The sequence below is a fragment of the Sylvia atricapilla genome, chromosome 16 (genome assembly GCF_009819655.1).
Source record: "Sylvia atricapilla isolate bSylAtr1 chromosome 16, bSylAtr1.pri, whole genome shotgun sequence".
Taxonomy (NCBI): Eukaryota; Metazoa; Chordata; class Aves; order Passeriformes; family Sylviidae; genus Sylvia; species Sylvia atricapilla.
Window position 1 is genome coordinate 5,811,069 of NC_089155.1, and position 13,402 is coordinate 5,824,470.

At 53.9% G+C, this 13,402-nt stretch overlaps 1 protein-coding gene across 5 annotated transcripts; it reads right to left on the minus strand.

The window, feature by feature from the left end:
* Window positions 1-94: 94 nt before the first annotated feature.
* Window positions 95-11,107, minus strand: PABPC1L (poly(A) binding protein cytoplasmic 1 like). Of its 5 annotated transcripts, none has more exons than XM_066330610.1 (15): window positions 10,899-11,107; window positions 9,983-10,176; window positions 9,379-9,494; window positions 8,483-8,622; window positions 7,487-7,581; window positions 7,126-7,263; window positions 6,556-6,651; window positions 5,465-5,731; window positions 4,880-4,970; window positions 4,410-4,601; window positions 3,326-3,465; window positions 2,918-3,011; window positions 2,000-2,130; window positions 1,127-1,216; window positions 95-546 (listed from the first exon to the last, which is right to left on the minus strand). In XM_066330610.1, the coding sequence occupies exons 1-14, from the start codon at window positions 11,089-11,091 to the stop codon at window positions 1,133-1,135; spliced, it is 1,971 nt and encodes a 656-aa protein (XP_066186707.1). In that variant the 5' UTR covers window positions 11,092-11,107; the 3' UTR covers window positions 95-546; window positions 1,127-1,132. The 5 variants fall into 5 exon arrangements, with proteins under 5 accessions (XP_066186707.1, XP_066186708.1, XP_066186706.1 ...); XM_066330611.1 differs by having other exon boundaries at window positions 96-546; window positions 4,419-4,604; XM_066330609.1 differs by having other exon boundaries at window positions 96-546; window positions 4,410-4,604.
* Between the last annotated feature and the right edge of the window lie 2,295 nt (window positions 11,108-13,402).

The window sequence follows — 13,402 nt, forward strand, 5'->3', positions numbered from 1 at the left end:
ATCAGGAAGGATTAGAGGAGCCTGGTGGTTGGCAATTTGTTGATGTAATCCTGTATGTCCCTTCTATCAGCTCTCCAGACTGACACCCCACTAGCACCACAAACTTCAGTCCAAATTACTGCAGCCTGAGTCCACCCTTCCTCCTGCAAGAAGCAAAGTATTGGCTGTCTTTCTACCAAGGGAACTAACCTATCTGTGGGGGTGGAAGTATCAGTTCTTTATTAGTGTCAGCTACAGGAACAAATAAAACTACCAATAAATTCACTGAAATGGTGATTCATCAGCACTCCTCATTTCCCGGGCAACTGACCCAGGCTGTGTTCCACACAACATTTCACAAGGTGCTTTCAGTGGTGAGAAGAGATTTAATGTGAGGATTTTAACAGGTGCAGGAGGAAGCAATTCTACAGGGGTTACAAACTATAGGATGGGGCATTTGAAGACAAGCCAGGGTCACTGTACAGGCATGATTCCAACAGCACGGGGGGGTTCCTGCTCCTGTTCTTCAACAGCAACATTCTCAGGGCTTGCTCTCAGGCCCACAGTCTGCAAGAAACAGAGAATCCGCATACGTAATTTTCATCTGCTGAAGGAAGAGCTTCATCCAGAAAAGATGAAATTCACCTGAACTTGGATTAACACAGTTACTTTGAAATCACGAATCAAGAAAATATCTGATATATCTTCAAAGGGGTACATACAGTCTGAATTGCTTTGTTAGTGTGTCCATCCCAGCCTCAGCAGTGGGGCCAGCTCTCCTGATCAAGCACACAAGGGATATTTTACAGGGTATCTACTGTCAAAGTTCTGCAAAAAAACCCTGGGAATTCCCAGGGAATATTGTGCTGGTCTGCACCAGACCTACAGAAAAGCAAGGACCTTTCTTATATTCCTTTCTGGTAGCAGAAAGAAAGTATTGCCCTCATCAACATAAAAAGAGCCCACACAGGTCTCTGCAGTAAAACTAAGTCCAGAAAATGGAGGATGCAATTTAAGAAATGGAATATTACAGTCAAGGACACTGATATTGCTCATTAAACCTTGCTTTGCCCGGATGAGAAACCCAATCCCCGGGTTCAGAGTCAGAAACCAGAGCCTGTGAGCACACCAGGGCTGCTGCACCCACCTGGAGTCACTGCAGGAACGCCCCAGCACTGCCCCTGTGGGATGTCTCGGTGCCCTGGTGTGCCTGGAGGACAGTGACTGCTTCCTCGATCTGACAACAGAGCACAAGGGGGAGAAGTTGAGTTGCTCCAGGGTAAAACTGCACTGCACCAGGAACTCGATATTTCAGGTCCCAACGTGGCCTCCACACAGACTTGCTTTCAAAAGGCAAAGGGCTTGAATAATTACAAAATCGAAGCCTGCTGCTTCTGCAGGAGACTGATCAGCCCAAAGACCTTTTCTGTCTCTTACCAAGGGAATCCTTTATTATCAAGTCAGAACTTGCTAGACAGAATTCAGATTTCACAGGTGAAGCTACCTGACACCACCCAGCAGAGCCCAGGCTACTCAATAAAGCAGTGGAAGGGTGAAAGTGGCTTGTGTCTCCAAGGAGCAACAAAAAGATGCAGTCAATTCACTCCAACTACTTTGATGGGTACCAAAGCTAAATATTCACCAGAATTAAGAAGGAAACTGAAGAAATACTGCAGAGAGGCAGCAGTTTTTCTGGGTTCTGTTCTGAGGGAAAAGTTTCTTCCTGGCTGCTTCTATGTAGAGATATGACCCTGCTTTTCCCCTCTTGGTTCCCAGCCACCTCCAAACCACCCTCAGGCTTGGCCTGTGCTTTCAGGGAGCTGCTTCCAGCTTCCCCTTTTGCTGAAGGCAGGCAGACATTCAGCCCAAACCCAGGGCTCTTCTTTCACTTGAAAATAAAACAGCATCTATTTGCTGTCGCTACAGTGATCAGTGTCCTGGGCTGTGCTCACTTTTCCTTGCAGCAGCACGTAACCAGCCCTTTGGAAAGGGATTTGTTTGGGCACAGAATCCCTCCTACCTTGGAGCGCAGGGAGTCTGGGGACTCCAGCAGCAGCAGCAGCTCAGAGTTGTCTATCTCCAGCAGCATGCCAGTGATCTTGCCAGCCAGTGAGGGATGCATCACGTGGATCAGGGGGTAGAGGCGTTCACCTGCTCCAAACACCAGCGAGGACATGAGCACTATGCAAAACCCTCCTGCCTTTTCAAACCCACTGCAAACCCTCCCAACTGAAATGGGATACAGGGGTGGTTATAGTGGTGGGAAAACCACTGCTCACAAGCAGAGGTAATCCAGCATGTCACAGCAACAGGAAGCTGCTGGGTGAAGTCAGCTGCAGGCACCTACAGTGGGCACAGGGCAGCGGAGCTGTGCACATCTGCTCACCTGTGCACAGGTTAAAGTGCCAGTTTCTGCAGCAGCAGTTTCCTCCAGGGGAGGAAAGAGCTGGTCTGTGACCTGCTGTGCTTTGGCCAGGCCAGGCAATGCTGTCCCACACCAGGGCACTGCCTGCTCCACCATCGAACACCTGAAACCCAAGGGTTGTGTGGCACAGCTGACCTTAACCCTTCTGGCCACCAAGCTGTTCATCAGTGCCCAGGAGCAGCAGTACAGGATGGTTCAGAGCTCAGGGGAGTTGCAAATGCCCTGGCATGGCCTGACAGCACAGGCAGGGTGGAGGGAGCTCTGCCTCACTGCAAAGCTTCACCAGACACTGCCAGGCAGCTCATGCAGACAGGGAGTGGTTTTATTGCTCCCATCCACTTGCAACACAGACTGAATTTATTATTATTATTTTAAAGCAGCATAATATCAAAGCAATCCCACAAAGCCTTAGAGCTTCTCCCAGCAGTTAAATTTGCCCTGGTGTATGCAAGCCTACATGCCCCCGGGGCCCTGCAGCTGGACCTGCCCCAGCAGAGAAGACATGTCACCTACCAATCATTTGCTTCTGCTCCTGAGGAGGGGCTGCTGCAAGCAAGGATGCTGTCAGTGGCTCCTGCCCCTGGATATGCACAGCAGGTTCTCCCACCTGGAGGAAAAACAGGGAAGAACAGCAACCAAAGGCTGGAAGGGATGTGAGTTACCTGGCTTGTAGGAACGGTGCTCAATACCAACCACAATGGGGCATTTCAGCCTTCCAAGACACTAGCACTGTCTCTTTATATTCAAACATCAGTTTCCAGAAAAGCTGGAGTCAAGCATCAGAGGTGTGTGGGATCCACAGCCCCCCACCAGCCCCTGGGAAAGGTCCCCACAGCACCGCTCACAGAGCCATGGGCATCCCTCAGGTCAGGTCAGAGCAGGACCAGGAATGTCACACTCTGGTGGCTGCAGAGCACTTACCTGTGGAGCCACCATGGGTGGCATGTGCCCCATGGGCTGCAAGTTCCTGGCAGATGAGGAGTACTTATACTGCTGGGCACCCCGTGGCAGGGCAGATGAGGAGGGCAGCCGGGTGCTGACAGTCTGTGTCCCAATGTTGGCTGCAGTGGGGACAAGAACATTTGTGAGGAGTCCTTAATGCATGCCTATGCCAAGGAGGCTGAAGCCACAAGGACAGTGTGCTTGTCTGGAGGGCCTGAAAAGCCCTACATGGGCTCAAAGCAGCCCCCAGGTCAAAGGCTGCTTCCCCAGGGCAGGCAGGGCATTGCCAGCCTTGAGGTGGGGTGGTCTGATGTTGTACCAAGGGCAGGAGAGCTGGCAAAGGCACCTACACCTCATCACCTCTCTTCCAGAAACACATCTGCATCAGCAGCCAGAGAATGGGAACAGCACTGAGGAGGGTGGGCTGCGAGACCCTTGTCTCCCAGCTCATCCTGAAGGGAAGTGAAGGCAGAAAAAGGAGAGGACAATGACCAAAGGAGAGGGGACAAGGCACAGGCAGCCCTCCTGGTCCCACTGCTCACTTCAGCAACTAGACACTCAATGCCAAAGATAACTTTGGGCAAAATCCCATGAAGATGGGAAGGCTGTAGGCAGTCACTGCCCCAGGTAATCATGTGTGGAGGAGACACCCCAAGACCCAGGGCCAGCCTCAGCACAGCCAGGCACTTGGGATTCCAGCAAGGTCTGGTTCTCAGCTCCAAATCCCTCTAACATGAGTCCTGGCATTGGCAGCAGTTCATCCAGAGCCGGTAAGATTCCCTTCCTGTGCCCCAGAGATCCTTTCCCACCCTCTGCCTTTGAGCACTAAGCCCAGGTGCTGTGGCTGCATCACCATCTGCTTTAAGGATCATATTCAAGGTGTAGCCACCAACAGGACCACTCTGCACATCAGAGACCTGTCCCATTACCCGAAAGACCCCAACCTTCCCCAAAAGTTACATGTTTAGTTCCTCCAGACACTGCTCCAACTCCATCACACCATCAGACTCCTCCACGAGCAATCCCACAAACCAATCCACCCTCAGAGGAGACCTAAGCTCACAATAAGCACCCTTGCCACCACGGCGATGTCCCAGCCGGAAATCGTGGGGGTCCTTCCCCCACTCACCCACTCTCTGGGCCTGGGGGGGCACTCGGGGCACCTGGGTGGAGGCCTGCCTGGTGGTGCTGATGTTGGACAGCAGGCGCCGGGGTGGCACGGCAGCCCTCAGGATGGGGGTGGCCTCAGGATACACTGCTGTAGGGAGAGAACACACATAATGAAGCTGCTTGGGAGAAAAGGCATGGAGGGAGACGTGGGGGGAGTGACTGTGGCTAGGGACAGCTCAGGAGCACCTCACCTCTGGTGTCACTGCCAACATCTCGCATCCTGGTGCCCATCACCAGCACCCTGCATGCTTTTCCAAGATAGACCCCCATGGTTACACGCTTTGTGCTGCTTTTAAAGACCCTCAGTCCCCGGCTGAGCCTAGCTCGTGCCAAGAGCCCCCAGGGAGGGACAGGCAGACTCACGGGGAGGGCGGGAGGGCTGCGCACTCCAGCGAGTGGCAGGGCGGACTGGCACAACAGGGCTGGGGCCGTAGAAGGCAGCTCTGGTTTGTGGCTGGGGAACAAGAACACATTTTCCAACATCACTGGGGAGCAGAGCTGAGCCAGAACTAACCCAGAGCCTCTTGGTGGCTGCTGCACACAGACAGACAAGCCAAAACCATGTTCTGCAGGGTACCAGAATACTTTAAAGACCAAGCAACAGCCCTGCTGTCAGTATGTCCTCCAGCAGCTCTATTGAACTCCTCCTCAGGAGCTTCTGCACCTCTATAACCCTTCTCCCTTGCTCTCCATGCTCACACCCTCCCGCTAAATTCCACCTTGCTTTCTTCCTCTGAGGAGCAGCAGTAACTATGAAATGCCCAGCCCATTTCCTGGAGCACTCACGTGAGCCTGGAGCTCACATGGAAGCCCAGGCAGATCCCACTGGTTCCACAGGGTGTGCCCAGATCTGCCCAACCCAAACTCTGTTTCTCAGCCCAAGTGCCACCCCACTCCAGGGCAGACTTGGGTCCCTGTGCAAGGTTGCCATTGGGGAACAGGACTCACTTGTGGCATGGGGGGCAGGAAATACCCTGGAGGGGTCTGGAAAGAGCCCAGAAGAGGGCCAGGCAGGGCCCTCATGGTGGCCAATCTCTGCATGTACTGGTTGGTGAGGATTGCTTTCCTTTCCTCTTTCCTTTGAGCGAGCGCGACGTAGAGAGGCTTTGTGCTGACAATCCGCCCATTCATTTCTGTCACGGCCTTGGTGGCCTCTTCTGGGGAGGAGAAACATACAAACCCAAACCCTTTGCTGCGGCCACCATCCATCATCACCTAAAACAGGATTAGAACAGTCAGCTAAGTCCACAGATCGCTGCAGCATCCACAAAACACGGTGTGGGGGCTGTGTGTGGGATCCAGCCACAAGCACCTCATTTCGGTCCCCACACCCAGGGGGAGATGGATGGGGCTGTACCTATCCCACAGGTTTCCCTGGGGAAGGGCAGGATTTGCTCAGGCAGCAGGTCTGGGAAATGAAGATGGCAAAGTCTGGAGATCAGGAGCCTGTGATTCCTGGGGGGAAATCTGTGTCTCAGCCTTGCAGGGCCCATGGGTCAGAAATGCCCTGGTGTTAAATGCTGCAGGAGCCAGCATGGGATGGGGATCAGTGCCCTGACAAGAGCCAGGCAGCATCTGACCCTGGCAGGTCACAGGTAGCTGACCTTAAAGCCAGATCCCCCCTTACATGTTGCCTTCCAGAGAATCCTGACACCAGTCCCAGTGGTGTCAGGATTCTCTGGAATGCACCCAAAAGGCCAAATACCAGCTGTCACCCCACTGTCCCGAGAGAGGTGGCTTGTGGGTCATTTTCACTTGTATCAGTGTCACTGAGCAGCTGGGTAATATTCAGAATGTTGCAGCTTTAAGGTCCCACACCTGGCACCTTACCAGGGCCGGGGCAGCTCAACAAAACTACAAAATATTTGCTCTTCAGGACACTGCGCTGTGAAGGAGCATGTCCCTCAGGCCTGGTTTGAGATACAAGCTGTCAGCAGGGAAGTGTAATTCAACAGGATGATAATCCCTGTCCATCTCCAAGGGCTGAGTGCACTGGTTTAGTGACCCCAGGAGCTCCAGTGGCACCTCCAGTCCCTCACCTTGGCACTGGTGATGGTGCCATAGGGAGAGAACTCCTTCCTCAGCCTCTCGTCGTCTATCCCATCATCCAAGTTCTTCACATACAGGTTGACCCCCTGCACACAGGTGAAAAAAAAGCAGCTTGGAATCCCATGGTTTGTCACACTGGATGCACATTTCACCAGCAGCTCAGCTGCAGGGTGGGACATCCCACAGACACATCCCCTACAGGAGCAGTGGCATGGAGAGGGACCAGGATTGTGCATAAACTCCACTCGAAGTACAAACACCACAAGTGAAGAGGGCACCTACACCACCACTGTGAACCTGCTGAACCTCATGAAGCTGTCTCATTTCCAGACTAATATTTCTGGACATTAGCAGATCCATTTGTTCACTTCCCAACAGCATCCTGGGTTTAAATCTCTCTCCTCTTTCCTGATACGGCTTCCCAGGACACTCCCAGGCAGTGACCGGAGCCCTAATTGCAGGAGGTATCCACCATGCTGATCTGCTCTGGAGAGCTCTGTGCTGTCCCCGAGCTGAGAGTGTCCCTGGTGCAGACCTGCAGGACAGAGCTGTCCCCTTACCTGGTACCTGCTCACCCGCTCCTGCTTCATCTGCTCAAATTTCCTCTTGAGCTCGCTCTGGCGCTCCAGCCGCTTCTGGGCCCGGCCCACGTACAGCACCCGCCCGTTGAGCTCCTTCCCGTTCATGTCAGCCACCGCCTGCCAGGGCACGGGGGGCTCTCAGCAGGAAGCCCATGGCCACAGCTCTGCTCTCCACCCACCGCAAGCAGAGACCTGCTCCCCCTTGCAGGTCCTGCCCATTCAGGTCCCCAGTGCCAGCTCCCAGACAAGCACAAGGCCGGTGAGGTTCCCCCCGAGGAGAGGTGGGAACATCACCAGGTGACAATCTCAGGGGAGAGATGGACAGGGAGGAGCCTCTTGCCTTCTGGGCTTCTTCGTGCTTCTCAAAGTTGACAAACCCGAAGCCCTTGGAGCGGCCGCTGTTGTCCGTCATGACCTTGACACTCAGTGTCTTTCCTGCAGCAGGGAAGGAAAGTCCAGTCCGAGGGGAGCCCAGCACGGGGGTGCTGCCAGCGTGCAGCACTCTGCTGGGAGCCACCACGAGAGAGCAGCCCAGCCAGGAGACTGGACAGCCATGGAGGAGCCCAGCAAGAGGACAGACAACGGGATTCCCATGAGGGAGGGAGAGGAGGCTGTGAGGTTGGGTGAGGGTGATCCCTCCAACCCGCGCTGCTGGTCTCATTGCCCTGGGCTCTTCAGCCTCTCCAGCCAGTGCAGTGAATTCCTTTGGCTAGAAAATCTCATCTCCTTTACACATGAATATGTAGACTGGGCTCATAGGAAGGATAACCACAAATCCCCTGGGATGACACTGACCAAGCATGGACAGTACTGCCCACGCGTTGGCACAACACTAAAATCCATCACAAGAGGCATCTTCCAGTAGTGGACTAAACTGAAAAGCCTGTTTTCTTTAAATTCAGACTCAGTAATTCTTATTCCAAGGATTCCTGTAACCAGACAGCATGCTGATAACAAGACAAAAAAAAAAAAAAAAAACAAAAACAACAAAAACCCAAACAAACAAAAAAACCCAAAACAAAACAAAAAAAAAAAAAAAACAAAAACAAAAAAAACCCAAAAAAACCCAAAAAACCTCACCTATCCAAAAAAGGAAAAATGTACTTTTTCATGACAGCACCAAGTACAAGTTATCCTGTGTCACAGCAGGAAAGCACACGTAACATCCTGACAAATGAAGTGACAGCAGTCCTTTTATGTGGGAGATGTTTAAACAAGTCACACCTCACCTAGAAAAGGGGCTTGCTATTTCAGCCAAGCACTCTCCCAGCTTCCTTTTCAGTTGCACCAACTCCAGTTTATCAGACACAAGGATATTTCAACAAACTGCACTCACCAAACTTGGAGAATATTTCCCGCAGTCTGTCATCATCCATGTCATCCCCAAAGTTTTTGATGTAGACATTGGTGAATTCTATTGCCTTAGCCCCAACCTCTGCCTCACGCTCTTTGCGGGATTTGAAGTGTCCAACAAACCTGTGGGAAGAAAGGAATAGGCCTCAAACCCTGCATATTCCTGCAGAGGGAAGATGGACACAGGCACACCTGTCTCAGTACAGGCCAAGAGAGATCCCATCACCTCAGGCCATGCTTTGCTCACCTACAGACTAACCATGAGTTTCACAGACAGCAACTTCAGCATCTCCCACTCTGGTGTACATATACCCAAACTCCCCCTTGGTACTGCCCAAAGTAGAGATGTGTCACCCCAGGAGACATCAAAAGACTCCAAAGGATGCCATCACCACAAAAGACCCCAAAAGATACCACCAAGTGCCAGCTCTCTTCCTCCAAAGTGTTCTCAAACACTCTGGGCAGCCCTTGCCTCTGTGGGCTGTACAGAGTGACATGATGCAATGCAAGCAGAGAGAGGAACAACAACAAAACCTCTTCCTGCCCAGATTATCTGATGGCAACAGCCAAGATTAAGGACCAGCCTCACTTTGTGGGCACTCATTTCACTACCTCAGCAATAAAGTCCAGCCTGGGGCTGGGCTCTTTCCCCACCACCTGGGAACAGCTCCAAACCACTATCACACTTCCACCAGCACCCACCACAAGTGACTCACTGTCCCAGCAGAACTGCCATGCCCTGCAGGGATGGAAAAGGGAAGAACACAGAGCAGCAGGAAGGGGATGCCTGAGCAGGCCATGCTTCTACTGCTCGTAGTGGACCAAGGCAAGGGTGGAGCAGAGGCAAGTGAAGAGCCCAGACTCCTCTCTGGCACTTACACCTTCCTGTCATTGAGCAACATCCCATTCATGGTCTCAATGGCCCGAGTTGCTGCCTCATGAGTCTCAAAGTGGACAAAGCCATAGCCACGGGATCCATTTTCATCACAAACCACCTACAAACACAGCACAAGGAACAAAGGAAAGAGACAGACACTGTTTTTTCTCCATGTTTGTACATGAGTATGTCACAGGAAAACCCATCCTGGAAATTTTCCAGGGGCATTTTCCCTCCCTGACATCCTGCTCCAGTGTTGCTGAGCTCTGTTGGGGTGTTGGCAGCAGGTCAGGGAGGTGGGCAATCCCAGGATCAGATCCATGCTGCTTTATATGATACCCAGGGACTTACAGTTCCCCAAGACCCACACACCACTGGTGCACCGAGCTGGGACAGGATGACACATCTCTGTGCAGGGACTGGGGAAAAGCCCCCATTCTGAAGGGAAACGTAGCAAGGCTTTTGGCTTCAAAGCAGCTAGGAATTTAAAGGATATGTTGTGGGAAGTGAAATGAGTAAGTGAATTCCAGCTGGCTGGAGCATGCTTCCAAGAGCGAGGGCAGCTCTGCAGCAAGCCCTCTCCTGCAGGGCCCTGGGCACACCTACCTTGCATGACAGGATGTTTCCAAAGGTGGAGAATGTGTCATACAGGGCTTTGTTATCAATGGAGTCATCCAGGTTCTTGATGAAGATGTTTCCAACCCCTGATTTCCTGAGCCCAGGGTCCCGTTGGGACCACATGATGCGGATGGGTCGGCCTTTGATCACCTCGAAGTTCATGGTGTCCAGGGCTCGCTCAGCTGGCAAAGAAGGGGGAGGAGAGGGGAGTAACAGAGAGATCTCCCTCACATCCTGCAGCAGCTGAGATGGGCACAGGGATCAGGGACAGGGGCTTGTTAACCTAAATGGTTTAGGCAGCTCTGCTCCCCACCCCTCCAGCCACACCACTCTTTGATTACTTATATTTTGTCTCCAAAGCACGTCTGACTCCCAAGAACCACCAATTTCACTACAAGCTCCAGTCTGGCAGATGCCCAGCTAATTTACCCAGTAAGGATTTTTGTCTCTAGGGCAACTAAATCAACACCTTCCCATCACTACAGCCTCGCTTCAGCGTGGAACACCTTCCAATTACAGTACTGTGTCATGGCAATGCCTGCCAGGAGAGTGGCTTCACTTTACACTGTGAGCCAGTGGCCAGATGGGTACCCCAGGGGAAGGGCAGAAGGGGTTTTGGTGCCCTTCTCTGATGGAGAAGAAGGAGGGAGGCAACTTTTGCAAGTCACCTTCATCCCCTCACCAGAGCCCAGCAGCTGCATCTTTCCCCAGACCCTAAGAAGAGATGGAAGCAGGATGGGTCACCATCAGATAGCAGATTGGGATTAGTTAGAACCAAGCCCAGGCAGTGATGCAGCCATTCAGACAACTTCTGCCCACTCTTCCCCTACCCTCCCTTACATCACTCACCCTCCCAAGTCCCGCTGTGAGGCAGTTCCTCAGAGTTGTGTTAGGAGGAACATACCATCCACAGGCTGCTGGAAGTTTATGTAGGCATAACCCAGAGACCGGCGCGTGGCCACGTCCCGGCAGACTCGGATGGACATGATGGGCCCAGCAGGGGAGAACTTCTCATAGAGCATGGCTTCGGTCACATCTGGGTGCAGGTCTCCCACGTAGAGAGAGGCTAAGGGATAGCCAGGGCCGCTGGCATTCATGGTCACCCACGCTGCTCAGCTGCAGAAGGAGACAGACCTCAGGCTGCAGGACACAGGTTTCAGATGGTCTGCAGCAACCACAGACCTACACTGGGGCTGGCCCCACTGCAGCAGCACAAGCCAAAGCAATGCCCTTCCCACCAGCAGCACTAGGAACAGGAACACCCCAAGGATTTGTACTGATGCAATCCCAAAACTTTCCAGGACATAACAATTTTGACGCAAAAGTTGAGCTGGGATCTGCACCTCACAGCCCTTGCACACCTGGAAGGATGCAGAGGGACACACCACACTCAAGAGATTTGCTCCTTAAAACACTCAAAACACCAAGAGAAATAAAATGGAGTTTAATTTCTCAGAAGGTAAACAGCCCCTCAGCACCAGAGACTTCCATTTTAACTCCTTAATGGCTCCCTCCAGCGAGAGCAGACCCAAGGAGAGGGGGTTTGTACTGATGGCCAGGGAGCAGAAGTGCAGCCCACGCCACTCCCTGCAAACAACTCCATGTCTACCAAGGCAGACACAGGGTTTTAGCCAGCCATTCCCAGTTTCTCAGCTTGTTGACTACTGTTCCCAGGGCAGGCAAACTGATGCTCAGTCTCTGCCTGGTTTCAGTTGAGTATTAAGTTCTGTGTGAAGACAACAGTCACTGCCTGACACCCCCCCGGGGCAGTGCCTAGGAACACAGAAATGCAGCTGCTGCCCCAAAAGCTTATAAATCCATCCTTGGGGCTCTTACCTGAAAACTCAAAAATCCTGAGACACTTGTTTCGATACCTATAAATACCCAAAATTAACACGCGTGTATAGGAGAGGTGCATCGAGCAGCCCCCCGGCCAAAGGCAGGTCCCCACGGCGGGCAGCCCCCGGCAGAGCCGCGCACCGCTCCGTGACACAGCCCCGCTCCCCGCACCGCCCACGGGCGCCTCCCAGGGCCCCCCAGAACAAACACACGGTCACAAAACACGGAGCAGCCCCAGCGCCCCTTCACGGCCAGCGGGGCAGGGAGGGAAGGGAGCTCAAACGGGGAGGATGCGGCCGGAGCGGGGACGGGGAGCGGCGGAGCAGAGGCGGCACAGCCCCGCCGGAGCCAAGGGCAGCGCACGGACACGGCACAGGGCTGCGGAGGAGCGCTGCTCGCCCTGCCCGAGCCCGCCCGCCGGCGGGGACCCCCGGCCACCCCCGGCCCGGAGAAACGGCCCCGGCAGCCGCAGCTGGGTGCTGGGCGCCTGCCCGCACTCACACCGAGCGCCCGCCGCGGCAGCACCGCACCACTGCGGCTGCCGGCACCGCCCGCCTCTTCCGCGGCGGCCCCGGGGGCGGGCGGGACCCCCGCCCAGCGCCCCACCCCGGCCAGGTGCGGGCCTGCCCCGCCCCGTGCCCAGCGGACAGCCGGGCGGACAGCCCTGCGGACAGCCCAGCGGACAGCCCAGGGGCTCAGCGGTTCAGCAGATGCATCTCCTCATCTTTGCGAATCTCAGCTCCTGCTCATCCCGTGCCTCCCCAAACGAAGCGCAGGGGAATTGCGCTGCGCGTCGCCCTGGAACGCTGACAGCGTGTCCCACCCACGCGCTTTTAGGAAATCACATGCACCTTCTGGTATGTAATTCCCTGAAGTTACGGAGTACAGGCAGGAGTCGTACTCAGCTCGGTTACAAATCCCTCATCACCACGTGCTCGCACATTTCCGAACTCCACAGCGGTCTCCCTCAGGACCCTACAGAGACCCAGGGAATATGGCCTCTGCCATCACCACCTCGTGTCTGTATGGTCCAGGAGTGCTGTAGGCTCACTTTCATCCACTGATTGCACCCCAGCTGTTCTGGACGTGATTGCGCTGCTGAAACGCTGGGTGGAAGCACACAGACACCTCGAGCGGCAGGCAGTGCAATTCCAAAGCAGCTCCCCCAGTATCCGGCTCCACCCCAGCCTGCACCCTCGGGAGAGTCAGCTGTAGGGCAATCAGGAGAACCTTCACAAAAACCTTCTGGTGGTTCCCCACACCAAGAAGCCTCACCCAAAGGTCACATGGGCATCAGTGCCAAGAATGAGAAGCTGCAGTAGCAACAGTAAGATGAGTCAACCATGTAGAGTGCACCTGGACTCATACTGTGGCTAGGCCAGCTGGAGTGCCCTTTCCCAGAAAAAATTAAATGAAGAATTTGTACACCCCCTCAAGTCATCACTGCTGCCGACCAGCCTCCTCAGCTCATGATTTCCCCAAGAGATGGCAAGGATGAGAGATGTCATATGAAAGGACTGAGACAGGAGGTGGTCGCTGCACAGGAGCAGCTAGGAGACAGGGATTTTT

Bases quoted from the DNA above. Each gene is read 5' to 3' on its own strand.
- PABPC1L (XM_066330609.1), bottom strand. From the start codon at position 11,091: ATGAATGCCAGCGGCCCTGGCTATCCCTTAGCCTCTCTCTACGTGGGA. The intron at 9,495-9,982 runs GTAGGTGTGCCC...CTGTGTTTGTAG, and splicing joins GAAACATCCTGTCATGCAAG to GTGGTTTGTGATGAAAATGG. The intron at 4,605-4,879 runs GTGAGTCTGCCT...CTCTCCCTACAG, and splicing joins GCAGCCCTCCCGCCCTCCCC to CAGTGTATCCTGAGGCCACC.